This window comes from Platichthys flesus, chromosome 15, assembly GCF_949316205.1.
Source record: "Platichthys flesus chromosome 15, fPlaFle2.1, whole genome shotgun sequence".
Taxonomy (NCBI): Eukaryota; Metazoa; Chordata; class Actinopteri; order Pleuronectiformes; family Pleuronectidae; genus Platichthys; species Platichthys flesus.
This window is the reverse complement of record NC_084959.1, coordinates 5,552,973-5,569,773: the sequence shown is the minus strand read 5'-3', so window position 1 is coordinate 5,569,773 and position 16,801 is coordinate 5,552,973. Positions and strand designations below refer to the sequence as shown.

General features: G+C 41.1%; 1 protein-coding gene across 1 annotated transcript; it reads right to left on the bottom strand.

Moving 5' to 3' along the window:
- Positions 1–118: 118 nt before the first annotated feature.
- mrps17 (mitochondrial ribosomal protein S17) lies at positions 119–2,675 on the bottom strand. The gene is made up of 3 exons (XM_062406013.1): positions 2,565–2,675; positions 1,380–1,523; positions 119–719 (listed from the first exon to the last, which is right to left on the bottom strand). Exons 2-3 carry the CDS (start codon positions 1,500–1,502, stop codon positions 393–395), a joined length of 450 nt encoding a protein of 149 aa, XP_062261997.1. The 5' UTR covers positions 1,503–1,523; positions 2,565–2,675; the 3' UTR covers positions 119–392.
- Positions 2,676–16,801: the final 14,126 nt, after the last annotated feature.

The following is a 16,801-nucleotide window of genomic DNA, read 5'->3' as shown; positions in this document are numbered from 1 at the left end:
AGTTGAATTATTGGTCTCCATGTAAACATAGAACGTTTAACAATGAAATGTAAGGAATCATAGGACTTTCTGAATTAACATCTGTAACAGAACACCAAGAAAAAAACAGCAGCATAACTGGTGTTGATAAAAAAAAAGTGTATTTTGTTTTATTGTGACTTTTTTGTTGTCTTTCAAGACCACATCTTTAGTCTGAGAGCAGAAATGCATACGTGTTTGTAATTTTATTGTGTGACTTCAAACTACCCGAGCAGGCAGCATTTACACTGTATTCAGGCCTTCTTACTTCATATATTATATGACAAGATTGTTGGTTTTAAAGATTACTATTTACATGAACACCTGAAACATGTTTGAACTAACATTAACACACACAAGAACATAGTTTTCTATCACGGGGCTGGAGTTGCCGGTGGCTGGGACTCTGTTCCACTGGCGGGGGCGGCAGAGATGTTCAGCTCCTGCAGTTTTTCCGATAACGTTGTCTCGCTGTCCGGGCCGAGTGCGAGGTCAGTCAGCGGCTCCAGGAACTCGTCTCCTGCTACACTCTTTCCTGTCAGCGGGTCGACCACCCGACCCACTTTATACACTATCTCAGCCAGTTCGTGCTTCACGTGTTTGGACCTGGCCTCGGGCAGGGCCTTGAGGAGGACGATATCTCCCACGGTGCACTGTCGCAGAGCATCATGGGCAAAGTAAGTCTTCCTCTTGTTGTAGAACTACAGGCAGAAAAGACATCGTTAGACTTGTTTAAATATGTAATCACTGCACAGGACTCAATCGTTAATCAGAAAATCAATAACATTTGGTTCTACACCATAAAGTTGTGTATTTCATGTTCCATTTCAGTATTATATGAAACTGAGAAGAGAACAACAAGGGGTTGGCATTACTTGCTAACAAAGGAAAATAGTCTAATTAAACCTAGGACTGGATCCGGTGATATAAATCATTTCTAATCAAGTACCAATAATATCATTTCATGATTAATGTTCAAACTGAGTGTATTTTTAAAGTGTTTACGAGTGTTTTTTCTATTCCAAGTCTGTTAATCTATGGGTTGAGACACAGTCATATTAACAGTATTATTAGTAGGAGATGTTGTGAGGTAATTATGTTTTCACACTTGTGATACTGTTTTTAAATAACTCTGGTACTTTCAATACAAACAGTGATCATTTAAAGCTGACTTTATCTTTTACTACATTAGTTTGATTATCTGAATCATCTAAATGTGACAAATTAGCAGGAATGGCAGAAATTTGGGGGGGAAGGCAAATACTCCTTAACCTGCTGTGAGCAAGTGATGGGCTTGTGTGGGAAGTAACAACCATGTCACCTGTCCATCCTGTGTGTATAAGCAGAGAATGACGACTCACCTTGAGCAGGTAAGGATCCAGCACCAGGCGTGTGACTCTCACTTTGGCAGTTTTGGCCATCTTGGTCCCTATGACTCTGCCGATGATCCACTTGGCGTGGACCGACGCCTGCTTGACCGACATTCTGGAAAACACTATTTTACCCTGATGTACAGAAGACAAAGAAAACAAGGCGATCAGCTGAGGGGCTCAGATGTTATGAGATCACAGCAACTGGCTAATGACTCTATCCAGTTCTGAAAGAAGTGCTGTCATCCGATCCTTTAAAAGAACCAATATCGAAATATAACAGTACTCCATTACAAGTACATGGCCTGCATTTAAAATCCTATAAGTACTGAGGAAGAATCAGGGAAAGTTTTTAACCTGCAGTGGAATGACAGTATTATACAGCATGTGGGGTTACAAGATTGTTAATACTGAAGCATCACTGTGGTCACTGCCTTTAACTGTTGTTGCTGCTGCTTTAGGAGGAAATGTTTTTTAACAAGTCCAGAGGTTTCCAACCAAAGAGTCACAAGAAAAATCTTAAGGCTGACAACAGGATCAAAACAAGAGAGGACAATAAAGTTTAAACATGTTTCTGTTGCAGGTTTTGGACTTTTTTCTATTGTTATGTAAAGTATTGTATCATTAAACTTGTTTTATCCTTTGGGTCCAACGTTATTACTGAGAAGTTAAGAGAGTAAGAGTATTTAACAACACAGATTTCTGAGTAATCAAACATCACCATATTTGTTTAGTAAAATCTTGACTGACTAGTGTCTCCTGACGCTACCTCTTAAAATGAATATAACGTGGGAGAAATTATCACGATATACTAGTGAAATGGAAATGTTCCAGTACAAGTACACTTAAATGCAATACGTGGAGTAAATATACTCAGATATTCTCCACCACTGCCTCTAGTAGATCTGGGATTTAAAGCGATTTAAGAACTAAACCTTAAAACGAACATTACTACATTACTTGTAGTATCACGAGTATAAAGCAGAGACATGTCAGTACATTTTGAAGTGACGTTGTGTCAGAACTGTTCTGCATGAAGGGGAGAAGACCAGCAGCAACATTTAGCTTCACAGACACGTTCACCCGAAAAACTGCGGATACAAGCTGCAAATACTTTGAATCACATGAACACAGACCAGCAGCGAAATGAATTAACACAGACAAAAATCAACTCACCAACAACAGAATGTAGGACAAACGCTAAAAGGTCAAAATCCCTCAGTGTAGCTGCTCCTCCATGCTGCGACCGCTCGGCCTGTTTTGATGACGTCAACTACGGACAGTGACAAGGTACAAAAAGGAGCGAAGCTGAAAGCGGGTGTTTTTTTTTGGCGTTTGTTAAAATAAAGTTGAAGCTTGATATGAGTTTAACTTGTGATTTAAAAATAATACGATAGATCAAGACGACATCTCATGTCAGAATTAGACTTGTTAATATATAAAAATGTATATATTTTGTGTTGAAAGAATGTAATCAGTATTAGTATATATATATATATATAATTAAAAAATATATATATATATATATATTCTTATTTTAACCATTTGATTTTAATTTAATTAAAGTACACGTTGATGGTTTGGTGTTCTTTTATGATGGGATATTACAAAAATATATATATTCTTGCCACAAGATGGCAGCAGAGAAGATTTAAAATAAGAATTTGAGTGAAGACAATATAATGTAAATAAGTGTAAATGTAAAACTGACACTGACCAGCAGGTTGTTCCCATCGCTCCACCTGATGATAATGTCCAAATGCTGATATTTGACAGGTATAATTTACACCGACTTTAAATTAGTGAACAGTGATCTGACCCCACAGGACAAGGTTCTGGGTTCGAACCCCAGTTTGAACTGAGCCTCTCTGTGAGGAGTTTGCATGTTCTCTCTCTGTGGCTGTGTGGGATCCCTGCAGGTGCTGTGGTTTCCTCCCACAATCCAAAGCAGCTGAGGTTAAGATGCTGACATGTTCTCATAGTAAACACAAAGTCCAGGTCAGGCAGGAGTGTCATTAAATGAGAAACTCACATTTTGATGATAAAAACCAAGGGTTCCCAAAACGTCATGAATGAACTGGAATCATGAACGTGACGTCCGTGGAGCCGCGAGTATCAGTGGGACACGTTTCCCTGTGAGAGCCTCCTCCTTGAATGAGTAAAAGTGACTTGAATCAAGTGATAAAATGATCCTGTTATCTTAAGAAAGCAACATTTGTGACGAGGTAATTATCCTTCTCTCTCTGGAGGAAAAGCTCTTTTGTTTTCTCAACAGGCCATTATGAGAAAACAAAACATGATGATGAGATAACACAATAGAAAATGACATCCTTTGACATCCGTATGGGGGAAATTATTGCACCTTCTTTAATATGGATTTCTTTACGCTCCAGTTTATAGTTCATCCAGTCATTTGGCATTGATAATAACTCTTCTGATCTCCTATACGGCAGATACAGGTAGAAGACGTGAATTCATACAGCACCACATTAGCAGTCCTGTCCCAGAGCAGGAGTTGGCTGTGACTCAGCACCGACCACATGCAGACCGATCTGGTCTTAATCAGAGCCACGTTGTAGTAAAGCACAGGTCTGGGTCTCTGTTTCCCATTTAAGGCAGTGCAGCGTTGGTGCACCGCTGCCAGAATTACAGCATTCGACAACTTTAGTTTCCTTCGTAGGAGAACCCTGAGAGAACTCGCATAGTGGCAGCAACTGTTTTCATACGTGTTCTCACATACATATGATCTGATGATGCAGACACTGGCTGCCTCACATCAGGCAACATACAGTCATGGGAGTATAGACTCGTATTATTTAAAAAAGCACAGTCCCACCAGAAGGTCTTACCAAATCTGTGGTTACGCCTACGAGTGCAAATCACATGGTATCAGTGGCCACATTCAAATATTTACCCACAGATAATCACATTCATACCTAATTGCAAACGCAGCCCGTGTTTTCTTTTATTAGAGAGTTGACTCGCTCGGTTATCAGCTCTGAATCATGTGAAACCCGCGGAGGCCATGACACAAGACAGAGGCCTGATAGCACATAGACGCTGTGATCACACATGTGTGTTTTCTATGATAACACACTGACCCCTTAATCAGCAACTCCTACATTTTCAGATTAACCGCAGCGGACCTTGGTTTACATCTTCTCGTGTAAGTTATTGGTCCCCAGATTTGACATTTTTCTAAAAGATTAGACGATTTAGCTTGAGTGTTTGTGTACGACTTGGAGTTTAACCGAATTAAAATCAGCCTGGAGGACCTGTGCATGGGGTCGTTTTCAAGCTGGGAAAAGTTAAGGGACTGTTTTGTGGAAATACTGACTGGGTTTGGTTCTGAGAGAATGTGTTGTTGTTTTCTCAGTACAAAAAAAAAAGAAAGAAAAAAGGCCACAGTATCCCACACACTGATGAGCAGAAATGTTTCCCCGGTCGTGAACTGCACCTCCACGAAATCTTTACTAATGAATCTTTACAGAATTGACAGGATGAGATTAGAGCCATGGTTGGATTTGGTTGTGTGATGTTTAAAAGTAAAAGTTTTTATTCGGGTTCCAACTGGGAATAAGCATAAAGGTGGCGCAAACCACAAACCATCAACATGGAGACATCAAAGTTTAGTTTGAGTTTAATGTAATTGATTTTACACAATGTAAATACAAAATGTATGAATCAAATATTAAAATATGTGTGGGATGGGGTAGAAACCAGTAATGGCTTATATGATTATATGAAAAGCTCACCCAAATAAAACAAACAAATAATATATAGAACATACACAATCTTCAATACAAGTTATATAATAGTATAAAAACAAAATTGGACATATATGACACAGAGGAATAAATGTGTGTTTTCGTTCCACGAGATCACTCCAAGATATTTAATAGAAATTGAATGCAAAGGTAGATTTCTCCCTATATGATAATTATAAAACTGGGAATTGTTATCTTAGTGTCCTTCGCTCGTCTTCACACACAAATCGTACAGCTGAGGTTACAGCTGCACACTTTCTAGCCTCAACAGAATCAACAGTTTGGCACATGGGTGAGAAGTTTGAGGCTCGACTAACTCACACACCTGCACACCTGCTGACAGCCGTCAAAGTTCAACCAATAAAAGAGAATAGTTAAAAAAGAAGACTCGTTCTTTTCTCTTTCTCTCTTTTAATTGGCTGATAAGCGTGTGGGTTGAAAGTTGAGAGCGAGATAGCACGGCGATGGCAGCGAGAGGCGAGGAAGGGCGAGGCCCGGCGAGCAGGAAAAGGCTTGGCAGAGCGAGGGCTTGTAGTCAACGAGCGAGGGCAGTGAGTCACACAGTCTGCCAGGCTGATGTGTTTGTTTTCACAGTGGATCGGCCGTGTGGGTCAATGAAAGTGTTCCCCCTCTTGGGCTGCAGCCAAGCTTTAAACAGAGCTGGTGATGATTAGACAGAGATGATTATCCTGTCCGTCTCTGACTATCTGTGCACGTCCTCTCCTCTTTTGTTCTCTTCAGTGCAGATACAGTGCAAGTGTTGCTCTAATGTCACTACCGAGCACTTGACTCAGAGATCAGCGTGTTAGTCATGTTTACTGAGCAGAGGGTTCACGGAGCCACACGGCTAAAGCAACATGTTCGCCAGGCTTGAATAATGGAGTTTGTGCTCGTGGTTTGATTCCATTGCCTGCTTTCATTCGTGTGCTTGTTTTCAGTTATTCCTCTCAATTGAAGTGCACTTTCATTTCACCTCCATTAGGACTGAAAAACCCCAACATGCAAAACATTTACCTCGATGCACGATTCTGCAGATGCCACTGTGAAGTCACCGTAAATGCAAAACACTGTTCATGGTTCTCTGTCATCAGTCAGATGATCAGTCATGTCAAGTCGTGAGTAGTAATAAGCTCGTAAACTTGGTTTAGGTTTGACAATCATCAACAGACATAAGAAGTTGGACATTTTGCATTATTCTCTTTGGACTTGAGCCACACAGCATCATTATTATAAGAATGACGGAGTGGTTTTTGAAACTATTCATTGCAGCAGGGATAAAATAACATTTAATTTAATGATATCTTTCCAAAACTACTATACCACATCTATCCAACGTGAACGCCCTCAGGTGAGTGAGTTCATCAGACCTCTGTAGATCCCTTCACTCGCTTCTGCCTGAGACTAGTAGCTCAGGCGCTTAACACACATGATGCATTGTGGGTAATAAAGGTAGCAGAAGAATGCATGGAATAAAACATTAATCTCTGGTACTGCTGCATTAAATGAATCCTTAAATCTGTGTATTCCTTTAAAGTTGTGGTGAAGGAGTAATCTTCCATCAGGAGACACTTCCCTACACCCAGTTAGGACAGTTATTAATTCCTGTCATATGTAAAAACTCATCAAAGTTGCTCCCGTGCTGTAAAACTGTTGTATCTATGAATCCTGTAAATATGTAAGTTTGACGATCACTCTCTTGGTTCACACTCACACACACACACACACACACACACACACACACACACACACACACACACACACACACACACACACACACACACACACACACACACACACACACACACACACACACACACACACACACACACACACACACACACACACACACACACACACACACACACACACACACACACACACACACACACACGCAGCAACTCCTCCCTCAGCAACTATTTGATCGAGACCGAGGTGAGAATTTAAAAAGCCTGAGAGCTCGACTCCTCGACAGTGCGACACTGTCACAACACATGAGACCCTGTCTGCACGACTTCCATCACATTACAAAGTGTGTTTTCACCCCCCCCCCCCCTCTTGTCACAGCTAATAACAATAATTAAAAGTGGCAGTTTATTCCATATTTTGCATTCAGTGAGTGACTGTGAGGCGAATGTGTTACTGTGCTCTGTTTACTCTGGTGTGCGCCGGCCGGCCGGCTGCGTCCTGACAGACGTGCAGCTATTACATCAACATCAAGCGCCGGGTCCTCTGGAGCATTAATCATCGAGTATTAGCAAAAACAATATGGAGCTCTTTTGGATCACACGCTGAGAAACACGCTGTGTGTGTGTCAAAACACACACACAGCCGTGTGTGTGTTTTGACTTTTCAGAAGTGTTTGGACACTCAAACTCCAGTGTCTGTGCAGAGTCATTCAATTAATGTAGCTGTACTTTATATTTTCATCTGCTCAGTTTTATATCTTACATTTGTGCGTAGTTGGAATTAGCTACAACTTTCTCAGAGTAAGAAATTCACTGGAAACGAAGACTGAAAATACATAAGATACATCATAACTTAAAATAGTCCAGCTGCATGTACAGTGACAGTGTGTTAGTCAGTGGAGGAAGCAAACGGTGACTCATTATCAGGCTCATTAAGGGGACTGATATCTATGAGTGTGTGTTGCAGCTTGATTGAATTGAAAGGACTGTTGGGCCTCGGCTGAGGTGTGTTCTCTACTGAGTGCTATTGTACCTCTGTCAGTTGTTTTGTAAAACAAATGTGACAATTTAAGTACAGTATGCAACACAATATCTTAGGTTTTAGTCTAGTTCTATCACCTCTTCAACGGTCCTAGTACTTTTCTGCCATCTCAGGCCTTGTGTTAACCGCTCTTCCTTAAACTGTCTCTGCATGGTTAAACTCATCGTTATTATCAAACACTATGAAAAGAGTGAAACATGTACATACTGTTGTGTGTATTATAAATGTAATATAAGCACAAAAGAACATGTCCTGGTTGAGTGGAACACAGCGAGGCAGCTGAGGATGTAGCGGCACCAGAGTCGTGTTCGGTGCCATATGTCCTATAGCAAATGCACATTGAACATTAAAGTAGGTCATGTGTAACAATGTGGTATCACTTTGGCTAATGTGCTGTAAATTAAACATCCAAGTGGGGAGGGATTCAGAGATATTCCCCGGGTGGTGACATCATCTCTTCCTGTCTCCGCTGCCAGCCCCCTGACCTTGTGCAGTGCCTGTTGAAAGCGAATACTCAGGCATCGAACAGCCGGGCCCTCTCCACGCCGCACGATGGGGTGTACGTTAATATCCTTGTTGTTACCTGTGGTAGAAACACAAGAGATACAGTATTCCCATTTGAGCCGTGTGTCATAGCCCTGAGGAGAGCTTCAGTTTAAGACCCATGGTCAAACACGTTGATTGGGTTTGTGAGGCCTGTCTTTCTACAGCGGTGTAATCTCACATATACACCGGCAGGATAAAGGGAGTGAAACCAATACATCGGTCTCCATCTAAATCTAACAGCAAACAGATCCTCGAATTGTTCTCGTCCATATTGAAAACATTATTCAAAAGTGCAGAGTTAGAAAAATGAATGTGAACCCCGAGGCTAATGACATCAACGAGAGCTAATTGGATTCAGCAGTTAACCAAAACCTGGAGACCAGCCAACAGAAATGGATCTGAGGTGTGAGTCTGATTTACTTTGACTCACGAACAATACTCACACATTTTTTTTAAAGATATTTCTCAAGCATTTTTCGACCCTTGTTGACGGGTTGGAATAGAACCCGCGGCCTCTGCAGGAGTCAAACCTCCCACACTCACAGATTATGAGTGTCTGCTGAGCATCTGTTGAATTTGAGATCTCAGGAGGATTAGAATCAAGAGCTGTTGGTTTGTGTAAAGATGCAGAAGTTTACAAAATCCTATCTAGGAGTGTAAATTGTTATTGATCCAAATGAGTTTTAACATTTTTTTTGTCTGTACCAAGGACTTAGATGATGGTTGTGGATTGTCCAGGAGAATTTATCATGACAAGGATTCAAAGACGAGGATCCAAAGCAGGTCAGACTGCTGATATGTGCTTAAGAGAACAATTCAATAGTGATTTCTAGAGGCAAAAAGAAAGAAGATTTGTTCAAAAATGTTCATCACCCTCCTCCCCCAGTCATCAGGGCAGAAACTAAAGCAGGAGATAAAACCTGCTGGCAGAAAGTTAAAGTACTGCAATACTGTGCACAACTGTGTATGAAAGAATAAAGGAATAGATCTATGGGAAATTGAGATGTTAAAAACTGCATTGATTTTATTTAAATGGGCAATAACTGGCGATGTGGAGGCAGCAGGAAGAAGTTGTGAACACAACACTGAATTCATCATTGAAGTTTCTGTCCAACAGATGAATCTGATCCATGTCAACTATTCCCTCTGTTTGTTTGTCTCCACTGACTCCTGAGGGAAACTCCTGACTCTTCAGCTGCCAACTGTTTCTCCATGTTCACCAGGTAACAGCCAACACTGTCAGTCTGCTGTTTGGCCGCCTGCACAGCGAGAATGAGCTCCAGCTGAACAACTACACTACGAGAACGATGACAGTGAAAGAAAACAGCCTCAATGTGATGAGTTTGTGTGAATCTAAATTTGAAAGTTGTGATTATGGATTTGATGGAACACTGGTTTGTCCTGAATCTGGCTCGCCAATGGAATCTGTTCTAACAAAACCCAAACACACCACAGCTTCATCCCATGTGAAAGAGCAACATTCAAACTTTTCAGAGACACCTTTCAAGTTAACATGGGTCTGATACTCACAGGGACGGTTTCCTTTAAGAGTCACCAGGAATCCCAGCCGCCATCCTGAGAATCCCTATTATTAAACCTGCAGAGAGAAACCTGATTGAATTAAGCAGCGGGGGAGGCAGAATACCACGGACGTTTCCCACAGTGCAGTGAGGTCATGGTTTTGGCTGGAAGTCTGCAGGGACCTCCACAGATAATGAAGCTGTATCTCTGATCCACATGAAAAGAAAAGTCGCCACTGATTTCGTTACCAGTCAAATAATTCTCCTCTGAGGGATATTTACAGAGCAGCATGTTGGACCCAGATGAGCAATCACTGCACAAGAACAGTTTTTATCTCTTCAATCAAGTTTTTTACAGCTGTATCGAACTCTGATGACGTGATGTCAGGAAAATTATTTATGTTTACAAGTTAAAAAAACAATGCGATTCCCCCTGTTTTGCATCAGTTTAGAGCAAACATGGTCTGAATCTGTTTCCACAGGTGACAGAAAGTGGCCAGAGGCATCAACCCAAGTCTACTTTTGTAAGATTTCTTCAAATGAATTCAAGATTAACTGATCAGATTATAAAATAAATGTTTGTAGACTTAAACTGCACTGGTCCGTGTAAGAATACAACAAGATGCAGTCATTCTAGTTAGATGAAGCTGTGGTGCGTTTGGGTTTTGTTAGAAATTACAGATATGAAACATATTTTCTTCTGATAACTCTATAAAAGTGTTTCTAATGTTGAATCAGCCATGTTTTCACTTTCTCCCCTATTTTTTAAGCACAGTTTCTCCTAACAATTCATACTGATGAGAGCATACCAAGATTTACAAATTCTTCTCTGTGTAATGTAATAGAACCACAGTCTCAGCAGTAAAAATAAATTTGAATGAGCAGCTCTCAAACTGATCTTTAACTGGACCGTCCACTCAGAGCAAACACCTCCACCGAGGCCGAAATCCTGAATCCACCTCTTAATCCGCATCTGAACCCAAATTGATTACGTTCTTCCAGGACCAGAACCTGGAGGAAATTAATGTGATAGGTTTAGCATAAACTTGATTGTATCTGTTATAAAGGAACACTAAATAGTAAATGTATCTGGGAAACAGCTTCAGGTCCGTCTGTGATGGTTTCTGTCTGTAAACGATAAAAAAACATAATAGCAAATCGTCTCCATGGCCACTGACGACCACCAGAATCTCCCCAAAACAACTCCCCCCCCGACTTAACGTGTAACTCTGTGAGTCAAACCACGGTTTCCAGCCAACGAGGGGCATTCTGTCACCCTGTATGATTAATGGCTCAGCCAACCAGAGAGCGCAGATATAAAAAGATTAGAGTAACTTCATTAGTTTTTATTTTCTCTCTTGCTTCTAAGAAACAGCCGTCAGCACTGCTCATACTTTCAGCATTTAGGTCACAGCCACAGCTGCCAAACTGTCTCAACTCAATATTTATATCGCGGCCGTCTGATTGTGCCTGATTCTATGTATGGTCAGGAGGAGAGGACATATCGCAGGTATGCACCACAAGCAGAGCTCATAAATCCTGCTGCCAAAGCTGTGAGTGGCAGCTCGCTCCAAACGCCTTGTGTCTCTCTCTCTCCCCTCCCTGCTGCTCTCTTTCAATCTGCCTCGTTTTCACTCGCTCTCTCTCTCACTCCCTCTCTCTCTCTCTGCGTAGTGATTAAACTCTCCTGTTGCATTTTGGACGCGAGTCAGAGATCAGACCCTTTACCGTCATGGCTGTGGCATGTGTTGGCAGCACGCGCCGCTCAGCTCTGCACAGACAGCCATGTGTAGACAAGTGAGTTCTGTGTTTACGCTCTCAGTCTCGGGGTTCAGACAATCCGACTGGAGAGAGATAATTGTAATTGCTGCATTAAGTCATCTGACAACCCATGAATTTATTCTGGTAGGCACAAATCTAACCGACTTTTTGAACGGAGTCTCTAGTCGACTGCCTTTGTTCACTGGGCTCCTGAGCAAACTACGGATGATCTGAATGACCATTTGTCTCTTTATGGCTACACAAGAAATATTTGTTGTTTATTGATCAACTTTCCCTTCTCCATAATGTTTTCACAGGTTTTTTCACTGTTTTTTTCGGTCTGACTGACCTCCAGTTGCTTTTTGGCTTTTGGTATAATTGTTGAAGATCATTTAAATCATTAACTAAATTGGGTTTTCCACATTTAACATAGTTCTTATCCACAAGCGGAGGCTCTGATAATTAGAATGGGAGTCAGTAGCAACAGTCCTCTTTTGAACCACATTTTAATTCACTGCATCTAGATTTTATTTGGATCTTCACCTAACTGCACACACTTACACGATTAAGTATGTCTTTGTTTTTTTTACTCCCATGAAAGCATAACCTAGATATATATTCGTGGATAAAGGCAACTAGAGCTGACCGATATGGATTTTTGGATGAAGATGCCAATACTGATATTAGGCAGTAAAAAATGTCCAGTAATGATAAATAGGCTGATATTTAAATATGGAAAAAAACTGCTGATGATTCCTAAGATGTCATTAACAAAGTCATTTGACAGAATAATGTAATTGTGGCTTGATACTTTATACTCAAACCATAATATTATATTTTTTATATATTACAAATAACACAAATAACAAATTTCATATCAGAAAACATAAACGCAGATCCCGATACCTGAAAGACTCATATCTGCAGATTTTATCCGCCAATCATTGAGCCAGTCAGGTTCTACTGAAGTTTTGTTTTGTTTTGAACATAATGATTAAACAATTCCTCTTTCTTCATCCGAAAGTCACAAAGAATATTTTCTTCCCTCTATCTTTGTTGACAGATCCTCTATAAAAGCATGTGTATTACTGTATCTTGCACTGTGCATGCAAACGTAAAAACGTCCCTGTATATGGCCAGAGGAACAGCTTTGATATCACAGGTTCTGCTCTCCCTGTAACTCCGGACTCTGTGGTCTCATACTCAACCCAAGTGTTCAAGTCCCAGCTTCTTATCGCCGTGATTAATGTCGTCTGAATGCCACCGCTGCAGTGGACAGGTGGAGCGGCCGGTGGGTCCGTCAGACGTGACGAAACACAGTCACACACACTCAGTCTCTCACCGTATCACGTCCAGTGGGTCGAGACCGATCCCATTACTCAAACACACCACACACATTACCTACACACTTGGCCTGACACATTTGAGTTGGCTGTGAACCCTGTTTTCATTTCTGTTTCATCGTTGCCTTAACTACAATGAGAAGACTTGACTTCTGATAGGAACACATTTGAGAGAAAAGGCTTGAGTGAACGAGTTGAATGTGACCGAGGTGAGAAACACTTGATACTGAATAATTGTGACGTGGGTGACTTGGATCAACCACAGCTTCAGTCCGGATTGTGGTCCTGCAGACAGAGGGCAGGTGAAATGAAGACATTTCATCACTTACTTTAAAACATATCCTTTTACAAGAAAGTCTATGGTCTGTACTAATGATACTGTTTGATCCTGTCTGAAATAAAACAGCTTCAGTGTGATAAGAAGGACATAAAATGATCTTTGTGGTTTTGGTTTGTTCCATTGGCGACTTCATCTTTTGGGGGGGGGGGATGTCATGTCGTCCATCTTTATATACAGTCTATGGTCCACACTTATGATACCGTTTGATCCTGTCTGAAATAAAACAGCTTCAGTTTGATAAGAAGGACATAAAATTATCTTTGTGGTTTTTGTTTGTTCCATTGGCGACTTCATCTTTTTTGGGGGGGGATGTCATGTCGTCCATCTTTATATACAGTCTATGCTCTGTACTAATGATAACGTTTGATCCTGTCTGAAATAAAACACCTTCAGTGTGATAAGAAGGACATAAAATTATCTTTGTGGTTTTGGTTTGCTCCATTGGCGACTGAGACGCACTGAGCTCATCTTTTGGGGGGGATGTCATGTCGTCCATCTTTATATACAGTCTATGGTCTACACTAATGATAATGAATGTAATGTCAGTGCAGTCTTTGTACAATGTCTCTTTGTGCAGTAACTGAGAGATTCTACTGATTTCTCTTCTAATGGTCCTTTAGCTTCATGCTACTTTAAATTAGTGTGTGGGGTCAAACCTGTGCTATCACACAAGCCATTATGCACCTGTATGTACTGTATCATATAAGATTAAGACTAAGATGCATTTATTAGTCCCAAACACATGCACAGACATGCAAAGGCACACTCATGCAGTTGAAGGGAAATTTAACCTCTGCTTTTAACCCATCTGGTGCAGGACACACAGAGCAGTGAGCAGCCATGTACGGCGCACAGGGAGCAGATGTTGGGGGAGTAAGGTGCCTTGCTCAGGGGCACTAGATCTAGACAGGCTACTGATTGATGACTTGATTATGAGCTCTAATTTATGACCTGATGATTCATATAAAATCGATGCAGCAACATAATGACCAGACAAGTCCTGGTGCTGTAATGAAACTGCTCGCTGAAATAAGCCAGACATCTGGTGAACTCAACACCTCAGACGATCCAGGTTCAAGATTTAAACTCTCTTTGTTTAAGTATCTTTATACAGTGTATAAAGTGTATAAAGATGGATGACATGACAGCTGAGATGAGGCCAAATCATCTTAATCATCCCCTGACGGCTGCACTAGAGGTTTTAAAGCAAGTCTCCTCCATGTTTGTGGATAAGACAAAATAAAATGTAAAACTTCACTGATTTGGTTTTAACTTCTTATTTTATGCTTTAAAAATGGGGAGGAACTTCAGGACGACAACTAAGACCGACTCGCGATTGGTCGAGCTTGATCATCGGCCTGGACCTCGATACCCCTAGAACGGGAGGAAGTGGAGACGCGTCATGGATTCTTCATCAGAAACCATTTCAGTCTCTCTGCTAATGAAACAATATCAATGTCACTCCTAAAAAATAAATGTGTCTGGTTTATCTGGCATCACCCAACTTTCATGCCCATGTTGGGAACCTGTCATCTTGCAGCATCACGCCGCTCTCTGACCTCTTCCTGATGCCTCTGTGTTCATACCCTGGAAGAATATGAGGCCAACAAAAGATTAAAAAAAGAACATCATGAATCATTTTCTACACCGGACCCTCCACTATGAGTAATTGCTTGCTATCACATGTCAGAAGTCGGCCTCCTTATGCCTGTAAAATGGTCTGTTTGAGTGCAATTTCCTGTAGCTGGTACAATTATGTTCTCACTCCTCATGAACTCCACCTCAGTTCTCTTGGAAAAGGACCAAGAGCTTTGTTTTCAGGTGGTCAGAGAGTCGAGGGAGAGACGAGTATGAACACTCCAAACAGGCACACACACTCACTTGCTGATTGAATGTTTTCATTGAAGACAAAAACAAAGCCTTGGAATTGCAGTCATCCTCATCGTCACATCCCCAAATTCATCATCATCTCCAAGACTGTGACCAATCACAGAGGAACCGCAAAACCCCCAGAAGACAACAGTGGGAGCCTCAGGTTTTCAGCTTGCACGTTCAGGAGTGTTATCTGGAACGAGGAGATAGATGAGCCTGCTGTCTAATATGCCCCCTCTGATGATCTCCGCGCCATAATCTCCTCCATCTTGGCGCCTCTGACCTGATGTTGTAGCGATGACAGTGAGGGGCCAATCATCAGCGTCCTCGGCCGCGTGACCCTCCACTTAACGGGAAGCTGAATGACCTCAGATGGCAAGAACGGCTTTCCTATTGCTGGGATGTAGAATTTCATATTCAATCAGTCGGGGCCACACGCCTGACCCACGCACAACCCTGGATGGATTACAGTTCTGGCACTGGCAGCATGTATAAGTCTGCAACTGTCTGTGGTGAAACAGGATGAAGGGCAGGGGGTTCAAAAGTGAAAACTTTAGGATGGAGTGTGGAAAACTAAAGCAATATGTTGAAGGCAGATTGTGTCGATGTTTCTGGAGTCACACCAGCGTTCTCCAAAACACGAATAAAGATTTTCATTTTGAAATTAAAGAAACTATGAAAGACATAATTGTAGAAAAATCCATCTTCATCATCAGTTTACATGAACATTAATATTTCACTATGATTCCCAATATGACAATAGTAAGTATGCTGACATCAGCCATATGCATCACATTTGGATTTCAACATTAGACATCAACAGGTTTTTGAATATGTGCAAATATTACAATGTCGACCTTTGTCAGTCAAGGGGGAGGTTTTGTTAGTAAATAATTAAATCGTCCCAAGAAACATCACACAAGCAACAACATAAAGACTCAAAGGGTTGTCAATAAAGTATATTGTTGTTGGAATATACCACCATGAATACATAAGTATTTTCAAAATATTTGTCAGTATATTTAAGCTTGATATCTTTAAACTAAATAGTTCATATCCCAGTCTGTGTTCAGCAGAGACCGTCACTTTTAAAACATCAGCCAGAGTTACAGGGGCCTCATCTTAACTAAGGAGTACAAACATAGTTGTGTCCATAATGTAAAATATGAAAGAAGAACAATAATTAATGTTGTGTTTCTCTTTTGTTTTATCAAAAATGATTTCAAATAATGGGCCATACTCCAACTTGTCTGTTGTTGGTAAGGTAGGAATGTGTGTGTTTCTGTGTGTGAGCCTGGCATCAAGTGAAGCACTGACGTCATCCTTCCACTTTAGTCGGCCTTAGGAGAAAGTTTTATGCAAAACATCTGAGACTGACACACATACACATTCACACACACACACACACTCACAGACACACACACACACGCACACGCACACACGCACACGCACACCTCATGTTCATGTCCTTGTATGTGAAACCGTATCGGATATCGCAGGGAATTTATCTTGTGATTTATGCTGAGTTCACAGCCTC

Coding starts and splice junctions, on each gene's coding strand:
- mrps17 (XM_062406013.1), bottom strand. CDS start 1,502: ATGTCGGTCAAGCAGGCGTCGGTCCACGCCAAGTGGATCATCGGCAGA. Junction 720..1,379: donor TGGATCCTTACCTGCTCAAG/GTGAGTCGTCAT, acceptor TTCTGCCTGTAG/TTCTACAACAAGAGGAAGAC.